Source organism: Triturus cristatus, chromosome 1_2 (assembly GCF_964204655.1).
Source record: "Triturus cristatus chromosome 1_2, aTriCri1.1, whole genome shotgun sequence".
NCBI classification, from domain to species: Eukaryota; Metazoa; Chordata; class Amphibia; order Caudata; family Salamandridae; genus Triturus; species Triturus cristatus.
The window spans coordinates 236,153,632-236,167,287 of NC_140580.1; the positions used below are offsets into that span (position 1 = coordinate 236,153,632).

Below are 13,656 nucleotides of genomic sequence, written 5' to 3' on the forward strand. Positions count from 1 at the left end.
GGGCCCCACTCACCTCGAAGATACAATGCACACGTCTGCCCCGTTGTTCCAAACAAGGCAATAACTTGCAAGGTAGGGCTGATGAGGTAGTGCAAGTAGGCCTGATTCAGGCAGTGGATCTACCACTGCTGCTAGCAAGTGTGGGGAGGAGCCACCTGTAAATGTCCATACGCCCCATCTCTAAGTCCAGGCCACCAGCAGACAGGGGCCCAGGGAAGGGCAATCGCGGTGCACAAGGCCGAGGGACAACAGAGGGTGAAGGGGCTGCCGAATCCACTGTCTGATTTCTGCCCTCTCCTAGGTCCCAAGCAGTCACATCTTTAGACACCAGGCTGTCCCCAGATAGTCCCCAACAGGAGGCAGCAGCCCATTCTCGCCAACAGTCAATACACCAGAGGAGACAAAGGCGGTCCACAGCACCTCCGGTTGGCGGGCACATAGGTCTCAGTTCTCCACAGTGGTCTCCCTCTTTGCGGGTCACCAGGCAGGCAGGTGGAGGGAAATAGGGTCAAGGGGGCCCTTCAGGCAGTGACATGCTCCAGCACACTTGATGATGTCCAAGGGCCCTCTGTGCTGGGAAGAGCAGGAAAGTGCCCCCAGACACAGTAGCCTGCTCCACAAGGCACAAAATGGCAGCTCCCCAGGGCCGTCGCCCCTGTAAAGAAGAGCCACACCATGGACCTCGGACGTAGGAAGAGGTCGAGGCACTGTTTCGGGCGGGAAACAGCTTTTACATTGCTTGCGCTACAATCATGCGATTACAACGCGGTTGTTACAACGACTGCGTTGTTACAACGCAAGCCATTACATCGCAAGTCGTTTCTACGACTTGCTGTAGGGGGCACGCAAAACTAAGGAATAGTATAATTTACTATTCCAACACCTTCCCTACTGTTACACACACTGGAGTTGGAATAGTAAATTATACTATTCTTAAGTCCAGCGTGCCCCCTACAGCAAGCCATAGAAGCGACTTGCAATGTAACGGCTTGCGTTGTAACAACACAGTCATTGTAACAACCACGTTGCAATCGCATGCATTGTAGCGCATGCAATGTAACATTGCATGTTCGTCTTGGGCATATGTTACCTTCAATGGAGCACAGAGGGTTCAGTTCAGCCCAGTCTCAGGGGGTAGTTAATGCCCCAGAGGGAACAAGATGGCACAGTCATCAGCTTAGCCGAGGCCACAGTGGCCCCAGGGCACCGCTGTCCAATCGATACACTCCACATCTGTTAGTCCACCCTCACTGGCAGGGACAGAATGCAGGTGCTGTCGCGATTTGATGCCGTTAAAAGCTTGTAGCAGGTCACAGGAGCCCAGAGCTGCAACGTATCACTCCATGCACGTCCAGGCCACGCCCCCCAACTTTATACTTTTTTAATGTACCTTAACGAAATGAGATGACGCAAATGGCTCTTATATAATTTTCAAAACAATGTTCTCATTTTAGGTTCTCTAACTGCAAATAATGCCTATGATTAAATGCTTTCTATGCTATTTGTAGAACATTGTTCGTTTTAGACCCTTATTATGAATGCTACAGAGTGAGGTATTTACCAAGTTCAGCAGTTAATACCATGGGGCAGGTTTACCAATATTTCATGCACTGCAGCAAGATAACTTGCTGTGCTGCATTGCATGAAAGTGAGAGGGCAGAAATGCACCATAACTACTAAGAAATGGCACCTTTCTTCTGTCTCCTAGCGCTGGCACACTTCTGCCTGCATGATGCCAATGCAGGCACTTTTGCACCATGGTACAATGTCTGTGTTAGGAGCAGGATTGCTTTTGTGCAGGAAGGGACATCCTGAAAGGCTTTTTCCCCTTTGTATGTGTGCTGCTGAATGCAGTGCGCATACAAAGAGGAAGTAACAAAGAGAAACAAGCATTGCAAATGCAATCCGTCTCGCATTTGTTTGATTTAGAGCTATTGGGATTCTAAATGGCAATGTGTTATATATATGTATTATGGAGTGTATGTATGTGGTGTGTAGTGGAATTATGTGGGTTGATTGGATTAGTTCAATCAATCATCATCTTTATTAGGTTAAAAAATATTAGACCACAAAAGCACAGTACAGCGAATATAACAAAGGAACACAGTAAAAGACACACATACAATCGTTCCTTATTTGTATGACAATCCTTTCTAAACATGATTAACATAACTCTAAAAGGAGAATTCATCTTATGTACATTAAACGTTTCTTGGTAGAACCTCATGTGGCAGCATACAGGAAGGTAAGAACCTTAGAAAACTAGGCCAGCCATACGATCCTAGTAGGCACACCCATACCAACACCTATTTATAAAATTAATATAAATCGTCCATTATTAACATCTCATAAAATTGATTAAACAGTCTTACTAGCATAAAAAACACTCCATAAAAAGGATTAGTTAGTTGTGGAATTGTGTGGTGTGGAGTGGATTTGAGTAGTGGAATTATGTGGCATGGTGTGCTGTGAAATTATATGGATAGTAATTATATGGTGTTGAGTGTATTGAATTATATCCTGTGGGATTGTGTGTTACGGAGTGTAATTATGTGGAATGGTATTTTGTGTTGTGAAGTTTTAAGCAGTGGAGTTTAATTATGTGGTGTGCTGTTGAGTGTTGTGGCTCAATGTGGAATTGTGTGGTGTGGATTGAGTGTATGTTATGTGTTGTTCAGTTGTATAATGTGGTTTTGTGAGTATTTATGTGGTGTGGATTAGAAATGCATGGAGTTTAATTGTGTAGCGTGGAACTGTGTGGGAGCTTTGCATTTTCAGTGATGAAAAAGAACAAATAGGCAGAGGCTAAGCTCCAGATTTGTGTTTGGGTGTTTGGTTGTTGGAAAAAAAAGAAAGAGAGTTAGAGCTATTGGCGTTGTAAATGTAAATGTATTTTACCTATGTGTTATGTATTAGAGTGGAATTATGTGAGTTGGATTGGAATTGTTATTTGTTGGATTGTGTTGGGTGGAATTGTGTGGTGTGGAGTGGATTTTTTTGTTGTGGAATTATGCAGCATAGTGTGCACTTGTATTATGTGGAAAGTTATTATGTGTTTTTGAGCGTATTGGAAATATGTGGAGTGGGAATGTGTGTTATGGAGTGTAATTATGTGAAATGGTATTTTGTGTTGTGGAGTATCATGTAGTGGAGTTTAATTATGTGGTGTGCTGCTAAATTTTGTGTTATGATGTTGAGTTTTGTCTTGTAAATTGGATATATGTGGTGTGTAGTGGAATTTTGTTGTGGGGTGAAATAATGTGGTTTGGTGTTGAATTATGTAATGTGGAATGGATTTGTGTGAAGTTGAACAGTGTGGCATTGAACAGTGTGGTGTTGAGGGAAATTGTGTTGAGGGAAATAATGTTGAGTGGAATTATATAGCATGGTGTGGAGTGTATTTATGTGGATTCTTGTTATGTGGCTGTAATCCTGCACCTCTCCCGGGTGGGATTCCCAAGATGGTGACCGGAATGGAACACCAGGAAGATGAGGGTAGCATTCCAGAGCCAGTGCGGGCTATGACGTGGACATGTCAAGAGGCAGAAATAGGAGAAGGCAGGGAGGAGTGAGAATAGAATGCCGAGTCGAGTATCGGAGGACCCGTAAATGCGGTAAAGCTGGGAGCACTGGCATCGGGAGAAGAAGCGCCAACCTTCTGGGAGACAGGACGAGCGCCAGAGGAACCAGGACAAGACGTCGAGCAGGAGAAATCAGCGAAGCAACGAGATCAACCACCTAGAGACAACCCCAAACATTCTAACCGACCCGGAGAGGAGGAGAGCGGTGAGACTCCCTCTGCCACAACCCAGGAAGACCGTGGCTTATGGCAAGTACCTTTTTTAATCTACCTCACATCACAACGGTGGCAGTTGGGGCACAAGTAGTTTGACCTTGCATGTTGCTGGTAGGGCCATATTTTGTCACACCTAAACTGCACAGTCCCAGCCCTGGGTGAAGGTGATGGTCTAGGTAACCCTGAATAAGGACCTACAAACCTGATCTTTTGTTTATTTGTTTATTCCGAGGGACGCACCCACACTTTTTCCCCTCCTCTTTCCTGACGGGACAATAGGAAGAAGCAAAGATGACTCCAGCACCAATTCAAGACCCTTACCATGAGAAAGGACTAACCTGGATGTACAGTGACTGAACTGGCATTGTGGAAACCTTATAATCCTTTGCTGGCTCTGTCTTCTAACCTCCCCAGGACTCAATCCCCCCTTCCTGTGTAAACTTTCCTTCTGACCATTAAAAGGTAGTGATAACCCCACTCCCGTCTGGGTGTCCTATATGGCCAAGTGACCACAGTGGCAAAAATTGAATTTATGTGAGGCGTATTTATGTGGTATTGAGAAGCGTGTCATTAGATGGTGCTAAATTATTTGATGTTTAGTGGTATTATGTGGATTGTAATTATGTTGAGTGGTGTTGAATTGTAACGACGGCTTGAGCGATGAGTGATCAGATACATTTATTTGGCATAACTTGTGGTCTAGAAGCCTCCGAAGTGCTGAGCCCAAACCTCAGCCTATTATTAGATGTTCTAAAAACACAGCTCCTGAACATAACAATACAGCACCACTGACCTGCTAACCATTCCCCTTGGACAGGGCTTTAAGTGGGATGAAAAACTGTGGGGGGGGGGGGGTGATTTCTCAAAGGAGTGTGGCTTTAAAATGAGTAATCTAAAAATCTCTGCTTAGCATAGTGTGCCACCCGACTGGTATTTTGTTGCTATTGTCATTGCATCCAGATACATAATACAGGTAACATTGCACAATATTTACCCAGGGTGACCAAATTGGTGTGCAAATAATTGTAGCAGATTGCAAACACCTCTTTTTAACCATTTTATAGCTACAGATGTATTTTACTCATTTGATTGCACAACTATGGATTGCAAAAGTCAGACAGCCTCAGGGCGGGTCAGCCTGTACCTAAAGTGCACTAGTGAATTTCTGTGTGCATCAATGTATTAATATGTGCCTGGTTTATTGATTGGTTTTAGTGATGAACTCCCTGGGTCTAGCTAAGCCATCAACGGTAGGGATAGGAGAGCTGGAGCTGGAGATTCCGACTTCCATGTGGCTGGTTGTTTTATGACCTTTAATGGCGTGCCAACAGAAAAGACAGGATTGGCAAACAAAAGCACACATGAGAGAGAGAACAATGCATACGTGTGGGGGAGAAAATAACACGACAGACTGAGGAAATTCGATTTTCGATCACGATCGTATTGAGGCCCCATTTTGTGCTCTGCCGCCATTTTGTATTGCCCTCACTCAGGCAGCACGACGAACGAAGTCTTTTCTGCTTTTCCTGCAATATTGTGTCAAAATAGCCTTGTGCCTCTGTTTACAAAGCTGGTGTTAGAGACCGGCCGAGTACACTAATCCCTGTCTGGTTTTTCTAATCCCTGTCTTAACTATCTGTTGGTTCACACTATTCTCTTCTGACTTTATCTTATCTTCTGGCCTTCGCTGTCCTCTGCTCGTATTCTCTCGTTTCACAACTGTCCTCCAAAACACACAAACGTATCTCGCCACCTGCAAGTCAGTTGCGGACACGTTAATACCTTAACCTGTGGGAGGGACGGCAAGCACAGTTGGAGGGTTACTCGATACTTATGTTTTCCAATCCTTTCTATTGGCTCTGATTTACTTCTAGACTATTCTTATTGGTTTTTCATGTATGTCTTAGGTGTGTTCTTGGTTAATGTATATGTCACCTATGTACTATAAAAGATTGTGCGCCACGGAGTGAAGTGGCAGTCTCCTGAGAACATACCGTCTGTACTTCTAGGACAACTGTACTAGCTGCAGCTAATAAAATCTGATCTTTTACGCCGACAGAGTGTCCCCGTGTCTCTGTTAGCTGAAGCAGGTGAACCCAGGAGATTAAGGCGTACCCTGCGCTGCCAGACCCATAAGGTTTCAGTGCTTCAGATAAATAAACTTTTTAAACAATTTCCCTAACCATCAACAACCAAAAAGAAGAATGAAATCACTCTTTATTATTGCCAGTGAAAAACTAACGTACTCACACGCCTTGTACACGCAAACGCCTTTCTGAATTTTAATTCCATCGGTCTCATGCCTTTAAGATGCTTAAAGCAGCCTTTGCCATAAAGCCCTGTGAGTGTTGGCTGAGGTGTGTACGGTTTTCATGCCACAATATTTAAAAATAAAATGTCACGCGCCACACACTGGTGTAAACAGGCACTTTGATGAAGTTTCCTGCGCATGGGCAACATACACCTTATTTTAAATCAGGGGTCTTCAAAGTGTGGGGCGCGACCCCCAGATGGGCCGTGGAGTGATGGAAAGGGGTTCACGCATTCCCGGTCACACTTCTGCCCAGGCCCATAGGACTACAAGGGATTCAGCCCCCCTCTTCCTCCGTAGTGTGTTTCAGCTCGAGCTGCTGTGGGCTCCGCTGGGCTGTGTCTGCAGTCTTATCTCCAGCACAGGTCTTGAAAGACCATTTGCATGTTTACATACCTTTTGTAAACTGGCTACTGAGGCTTAGTTTTTTTTCTTTCTAGTTCCAGTACCCAATAGGCCCCCACTCTGCCTATTCCTTACATTTGTATTTTACATTTCCTGCAGTAGTGTGAGAATGCATTTCATGAAAAGAAATATAAAGTAGGGTTGCCAAAAGAAAAATACCAGCCATTTGATGTTTAAAGAGCCTGCAAAGGCCTCCTCTTGACACTAAATAGGATTGTAAATAAAATCATATGCATTCATTCATAATGTGACACTTCTGTCTTTGTTCCCTTTAATTATCAGTCATGGACCTAGAACACAATTAAAAGTGCTTTCTGTTTATATGTGCTGTTCCAAGTACGCACAGATGAGTGCTGAAATATACAGCTTTAGGTGACTGCTTATTTTTGCACCGTCTGGTACATCAAAATAATGAGCAGGCAACCCTAACCATATGACTGGAAGCGTGTTGCAGGATCAGCATATTATTTATTTCCTCCACCCTCGATCCCTGATTAATGCCATAATAGCAATAGTTTAACTTGTATCTTAAACCCTACGCCGCCGTCAATAATATGCTGAGTTACTTCAAGTGTCTTGGAATGCACCCTGCATTCAGAGAACTCACTTCTCATTCACGCACTTCACTTTCACGCTCACCCTGCACTCACAGCGATCACAATGCACTCACACTGATCACCATGTACTCACACCATTCACTCACTCACCCTGCAATCACAGTGATCACTCTGCACTCACAATGCCCTTGCGCTGTTCACCCTGTGCCTCACCCTGCAGTCACACTACTCATCTGCACTCATCCTGCACTCATGGGACACCTCATTCACCTGCCCCCTCACTGCTCAATTTGCAACTCACTCAAACAAGCCCATCACTAACCAAGCATTCAGATGTCCCACTCTACACTTACATCCGCACCCAAATTCATATGATCACCTCACTCACCCTGCAGTCACTCCTTTTTCCCTACTCTCACACTGTTGCATCGCTCACCGTGCACTCACATGGGCACTCTTGTCATCCACAGAGTGCAGAGGGCTAATGTGCCTGCTACATAGAACGTCTACTATGCAGATCACAGAACTGAGTGAGAGTAAATTATGAGTAGTGCTATAAAAAAAATTAAATGTTTGTCAGAAAGGTGCTACAGAGAGATGAGTTGCATTGTTGGTGAGTGGTAGTGTGGGAATTTATGGAGAAGAAGGAAACTGGGGAGGGGGCACCAAAAAAGACTGTTGCACCGTGTGCAACCAGTGCTAGAGCCAGTCCTGCCTGGGAGTGTAGGTCCCCCGCAAAGTTTGGGTCTAGTGGCTCTCCTGCTTCTGCCGATTATTATTAATATTTACATTTGTAGTGCGCTACTGTTACCAAAAGGTGTCCTGGGGCTAATAGCCATCTGCTGCCTGAAGGCAAATGTGAAACACACAGAAGGGGAAGGAGAACCAGCCAAATGGAGTAACCTACAGGGCATAGAGTTAGGTTTTGATATCTTCCTAAAGGATAATAGATTCTTGGTGGAGCGAAGCAAAGGAGGGCGCACGTTCCATAACTGTGCGGCCTGCACCAAAACAGCAAGACAGACAATTCATGCCTTCCTGAATTAGGGAACAATAAGCAGAGTGGCACAGGCCAAGAGGAGCATAGGGGTCCAACCCGTGTGCTCGGTGAGGAGAAATGAGAGGATGAGAAAGGACAGCAAGGGAGTGAGAGAATTCGATTGAAGAGGTCAGGAATGTGGAGAAATGTGAAGTGCCGAAGGGAAGTGCAGACACGCAAGAAGTGAGTGTGAGGGAACATTGAGGGCACAGAGGAGGGATATGCAACTACCAACCATAACACTTGTACAAGTGTGACTATTTCAAGCCCCCAAAGCTATAAGTATGGCGTGGATGTCAGGAGTTTATCGTTTTTAATGTATATTTGAATTAATAAACAGCTGTTCTGCTCATCTCTAAATTACACAGACAGAGCCACCATGTGGCAGACGGTCATAGTGCCAGTGTGCACAATTAGGTGCCAGAATGGAGCACCGGAAACCACCTGCTCAAATTAAGCACTGGTGCTGAGGTAACAGGGGAGAAGGACATTGGTTCAAGAAGGTGTGGAAGAACAAAGGAGAGATGTGAAAGATGAATGGGGGGATTGGAGAGGTGTATGATACAAATAGACAAAAATTTGAATGGAGAGACTTGAGGTGAATGAGATGTGCAGATGGGCACGGGAGGTGACAGGGCCAGAGAGACCATGAGATAAATGTGACAGACTGTTAGAGATGAGGGCAGTGAAAATACAGAATGGTAAGAGGTGATTAAGGGTGAAGTGAGAAGTTGAATGGGTAGAGTTCAGAAGTTGTAAAAAGGGGTGAAAGAAATTGCCTGCAAAGTAGGAGAGGGATCCGGGATTGGGAGAGGAGAGGAGAGCGGGATGGAAGGGAGGGGTGAGAGGAAAGCGGCATGGGTAAATTGCTTAACTCTGCACAAGACCGCCAGGGTTTTAAGGGACCCCTGCTGCTCCCGGCCCGGTTCCAGGTGAGCTTCTAATGTGGCAGCACGGATTCCTGTGGAGTGGAAGGCCCATCACAAAGGTTGACTAGACATCTTTCTGATGTTAATTGCTGTATTTTGTATTAAAAATGTCAAAATAATGAAGCAATTCTGTCCCAAAATAACGCGGCATCACATAACATTATTTACAGTTTCTTCCTCACAATTTAGTCAAGTCTGTCGTGTAATTTGGTCCTCAACTGCCTCATAATTCCAGCAGCCCTGCCTACAAGTTTGGAAATGTTTGTCAGGAGGGGGTCCTTATGACTGAAAATGTTGACGGGGGTCTCGGCACCCAAAAGTTTGAAGACCTCTGTTTTAAATGGACCCGGGGCGACGGGCACCAATTGAGTTTAAACACACACACGCAAAGATGACATGTTTCCAATTTAGGTTGAGAGTGGGATGGAGCGGGGCACCGTCCACGCCATAAAAGACGGAGGCAATGCGGTGTCACAGAATGATGGCGAGTGAAGACTTGGAAGCACAGAAGATTGTGGCATAACTTACACAGGGAAGGCACACCAGCCCAAAATCTCACTGGGATACCCTCACAGTTGCAAAGCGCTGTATGATGCATTCAGCACACACTGACACGAAATCATCTGGATATTCGGTGGCCGCACAGAGAGGCAATTACCAAAACAAAGAGAATGAAAAATGCGCATGCTGTGCACTCACAAACAGCTTGCATCCGGAGCTTTATTAAATGAGTACATCGACGTTGTCTGTCATTAAAGAGCATAAACGCTGCACCAAAAAACTTTCAAGAAAAACTTTGTTTGTTTATAAATTGCCGATGGCTGAGTTCAAGTGGAGCAGTTGGAGGGACAGCTAATTGGGCTTTTCCGACACCCCTTCCTTTGTTTCTGTTGGAAATAATTAAAGCATAACCCCTCAAATATGTCCGTAGTCTAGGATGTCACTGTTTCAGTAAGTGCGAAATTGAAGGATGCTGTTTGAAAGTGTGTGCAATGAATGTATAGTTTGGCACATGCCTGCATTTTGTCAAATCATCCGTAAAGTGTGTCACGTTGTGCAGAGGGAGGGGGCAACAAAGCGCAGCTGTGTTACTGAGACATGCATAAAGAAGAGGGTCCATTGGGACATACTTTTGGTTTGGGAGGAACTGTGTGCATGTGTGTTTCTTGCACAGGTTAGGTATGCTGCTGTAAATATGCGTACAACATTGCTCTGTGGTGTTGCTGTGTTGCAGTAATAAAGAAAGACACTTTAGAATAACGTGGCTGTTGTAAACTTGAGACATGGTTCCTAGGTTTATTTTTCCACTCTCCTGCCACGCTCATTTTCATTGTTGTTATGAGAGGGGTGTGCAACTGTGTTTTATAGGCTCATACAAGAAGAACAGATTTGAGAATTTCTGTCTGATGCCATGTACTGTAGGATTATCATCCCATCAATGCAAAGAACTCTAGACAGCTAGGAGGACTGGGTCGAGGGCTTTTACCAAAACCCCATCTTTTAATAACAAGCTTTGAGAATTAATCATGTGGAACTGCCTGAGAGAGCTCCATGACTGATTGGAAGGGAGGGGGATGAACAGCAGAGAGAGTGGAGTGGAGGAGGGAGGGAAGAGACACAAGAGGGAAAGCAAAACCAGTGGTGCGTTCATGAAAGGGAACTGCGCTGATAGAACGAGCCAGCCTGCCAGAAGATAGATATAATACAAAGAACCTGCTGTTCTCTGAGAAAACCAGAGCCAGTACACAGGTGGGGCAGCTGTGAGGGGCAGGCACATAGAGCAGTGCCCCCTGCTCTGTGGCGTCCGTCTGGCTCCCCTGCTCTGCTGTGAGGCAGGTCAGGCTGAAGCCTGCTGACTGATTGGGAGGGGCAGGGAGAGCAGATAAAGTGGGAGCAAGGAGCCAGGATATATACAACAATAAAAATTAACCCAGCTCATGAAAGGAGCGCACTGCTGATAGATAATGTCGACAATTATTAACAAGCAACCCGTTGGGAGGCAGGGCAGGGAGACAGCAGTAACACAACTGTAACACAACTGTGGTGTTAAGAGGGGTGGGAGGAAGAATGCTATATTTAAATATAAGAAGCTAGAGCACTGAAGCTGAACACAGACAAACAGTAACAGAGCAGGAAATAAGAGAAAAAGAGTCCCCCAGAGAACAGCTAAAGAACCATAGTGGAATGAGACAGTACTAAGTCCCTGCTCCGTGGGAGGAACAGAAGAGAGAAAGGAGGGCCACAGAGGCAGGACTGACCACTAGCAAGGAAGGATTTTTGGAGGACACTGACATGGACAAATAAAAAGCAATGGCAAAAAGGGGATGGCCTTGATGCACACAGACTGATTACAACAGGTCAGGAAGAGACAGCTGCGCTGTCTAGCTCGACCTAAAAAAGATATTTCTCATTGTTATGCCGAGATCCTAGAGGCATACTATTTTGGCGCAATCCCTGGTTTACAAACCTTGATAAATCTGCGATTGTGTCAAAAAACATGGGTGGATACTTAGGAACGCCCACCTTCCACCCTTGGAAAGCCTCATGGTAATGAAAGACAGCGAAATGTGCTACCTTGCATTACTTTGGATTTACTAAACCATGCAGAGCCACACAAGGTGGATTTATGTGGCTTAGTAAATCCCAGTTAAGGGCTTGCATTGCCTTACTTCGCCTACTGTGATGCAAGGACAACTCAAACCCTTAGTAAATCTACCCCCGGCTATTTTGAAAACTGCTCAGAAAATTAAAGAATTGCTTGCGGAATTGGTGCATTCAATTCCATACCAAATTTCGTGTGTATAGGAATTTACCTCACAATTTTCCTCCAATAATTTTCAGCAGGTTTGGTTTGCCTAAGTTTATGTGGGTAAAGTGTGGAGGGAACGGTGATTACAACGATACTCAGAATTTTGATTTATGCAAACGCTGCAGTTGCTTCCCATATAGGAGTTCAGTTCAATATTTGTGTTTGGGGCCATGGAAATATAAACAAATAATGCACGAATCAATTATGATAATTTCATTGCAATTAATCGAACGTGTACATCAGCATGCAATGTGAAAATAACTTACATTGTTGGTGCACTTCGAGGAAGGCCCATATTGTTTGTTAGGGGTGGAATAGAAGGCAATGATGGAAGAACAGTTCTGAGAAAAGCAGCTGGGTTTTGAATCCTAACGGTAGGAAATTTCGACGTTTGAACGTTTTTACGATCTGCAAATGAATTCTGACTGGACCGCTGTTTCAGGAGCGACGGTATCACGGACTCTGCAAAGGCTGATGGAGACGGTGGCTTTCCTGAATGGATTAAACTGGACATTCGAACAGCATAGTTTAGCGGCGAAAATGTGGTTGTTGGTTGAGAGGTATCAAATTCTTTAGGTCTAGTACAAGTGAATAGCTCTGGGTAAGTGACTTTCTTTTGCTGGTTGTCAAGAGCTGCATGCTGCTGTTTCGTCGGTGGAGAAAATGAGTTCACACTGCTCATATCGACTTGAAATTTCGGTTTAATTGAAGGTTGTAACTGCTGCTGTTCAAGCAAAACTTGATTGTGAAGTAGTTGTAATTGAACGGGTCCGCTGAGCCCACATAAAGGATGGAAAAAAGAATACATTAGATGGTGTGTATTATAAACAATCTATATATTTCACATTCGTGAGATATCAATTAATAATAGCACGCTTTCACAGCTACATAGAGTAACATTACTATTTACAAAGCCATATGACTTCTTTGGCGTAAACTACAGACAGTTCAAGTCAGAAGTAGTGATTTCCTCTCTCGCTGCTTTCTGCAGTTCATGGATTAACTAGGAGAAATTCAGAGAAAAATGGATGTGCTTCAGTGTGAAATATGCTAATGCATAAAAAGATCCAGACCTTGAGTCTTTATTATTCAAGATAATCAGATCTGCTTTTGCAAACTCATGTATGTCCTCAAACTTCAGAATTATGGTATGCCAACTATTGTGAGAATCTCAGAGGCCCAGATTTACTGAGATTTTTTGCATCATGATTGCATCACTTTTTTGGCAAAACCCCTACATAAAATCCATTCGGGTATTTACAAAGCCACGCAACTCCCGATGTACATGGCTTTGCAAAAAAAAATAAAGTAACACTACACCGCGCATTGTGCTCCCTTGTGTTACCTTTTATCAAGTAGTCGTTACATGGGTGGTGCATTAGTGTTTCTGTGCATCGGCCCATGTATTTTGACACAAATCAACACATCCAAGGACTTGTAAACTTGGGTTTGCCCCAAAATGCTACGCCTACCTGAGGTTGGCATAAAAAGAAATATTTGTATTTCTCCTCGTAATTTCCTCTTGGCATGAATGCTGCATTCTGAAGCACGCATACAAAGGGGAAATATTGTCAAAGGATAGGTTTTGTCCATTAAGGTATCTTTTCCTTCACAAAACTAAACAGATCAAAATATGTGCTAGTGCTCAGAGAGAGCAGAACTGCAACATATCTTTAAAAATATGGTGCTGTTTTGTGCTCTCCCTTTCATGCAAAACAGCGCAGTAACTTCACTTGCTGCAGAGCACTTTTTGTGTGAGATGTTAGTAAATATGCCTCAGAATGTCTAGCATTTTTGGAACCGTTGCATA

General features: G+C 44.3%; 1 protein-coding gene across 5 annotated transcripts in view; it reads right to left on the reverse strand.

Moving 5' to 3' along the window:
* The window catches only part of MYPN (myopalladin), a 2,601,563-nt gene that overhangs the window by 1,267,768 nt on the left and 1,320,139 nt on the right, over positions 1–13,656 (reverse strand). For all 5 annotated transcript variants that reach the window (XM_085603535.1, XM_085603537.1, XM_085603533.1 and 2 more), the window contains one exon: positions 12,113–12,619. In XM_085603535.1, the coding sequence (XP_085459661.1) occupies positions 12,113–12,619 (507 nt within the window). The remainder of the gene's footprint in view (positions 1–12,112; positions 12,620–13,656) is intronic.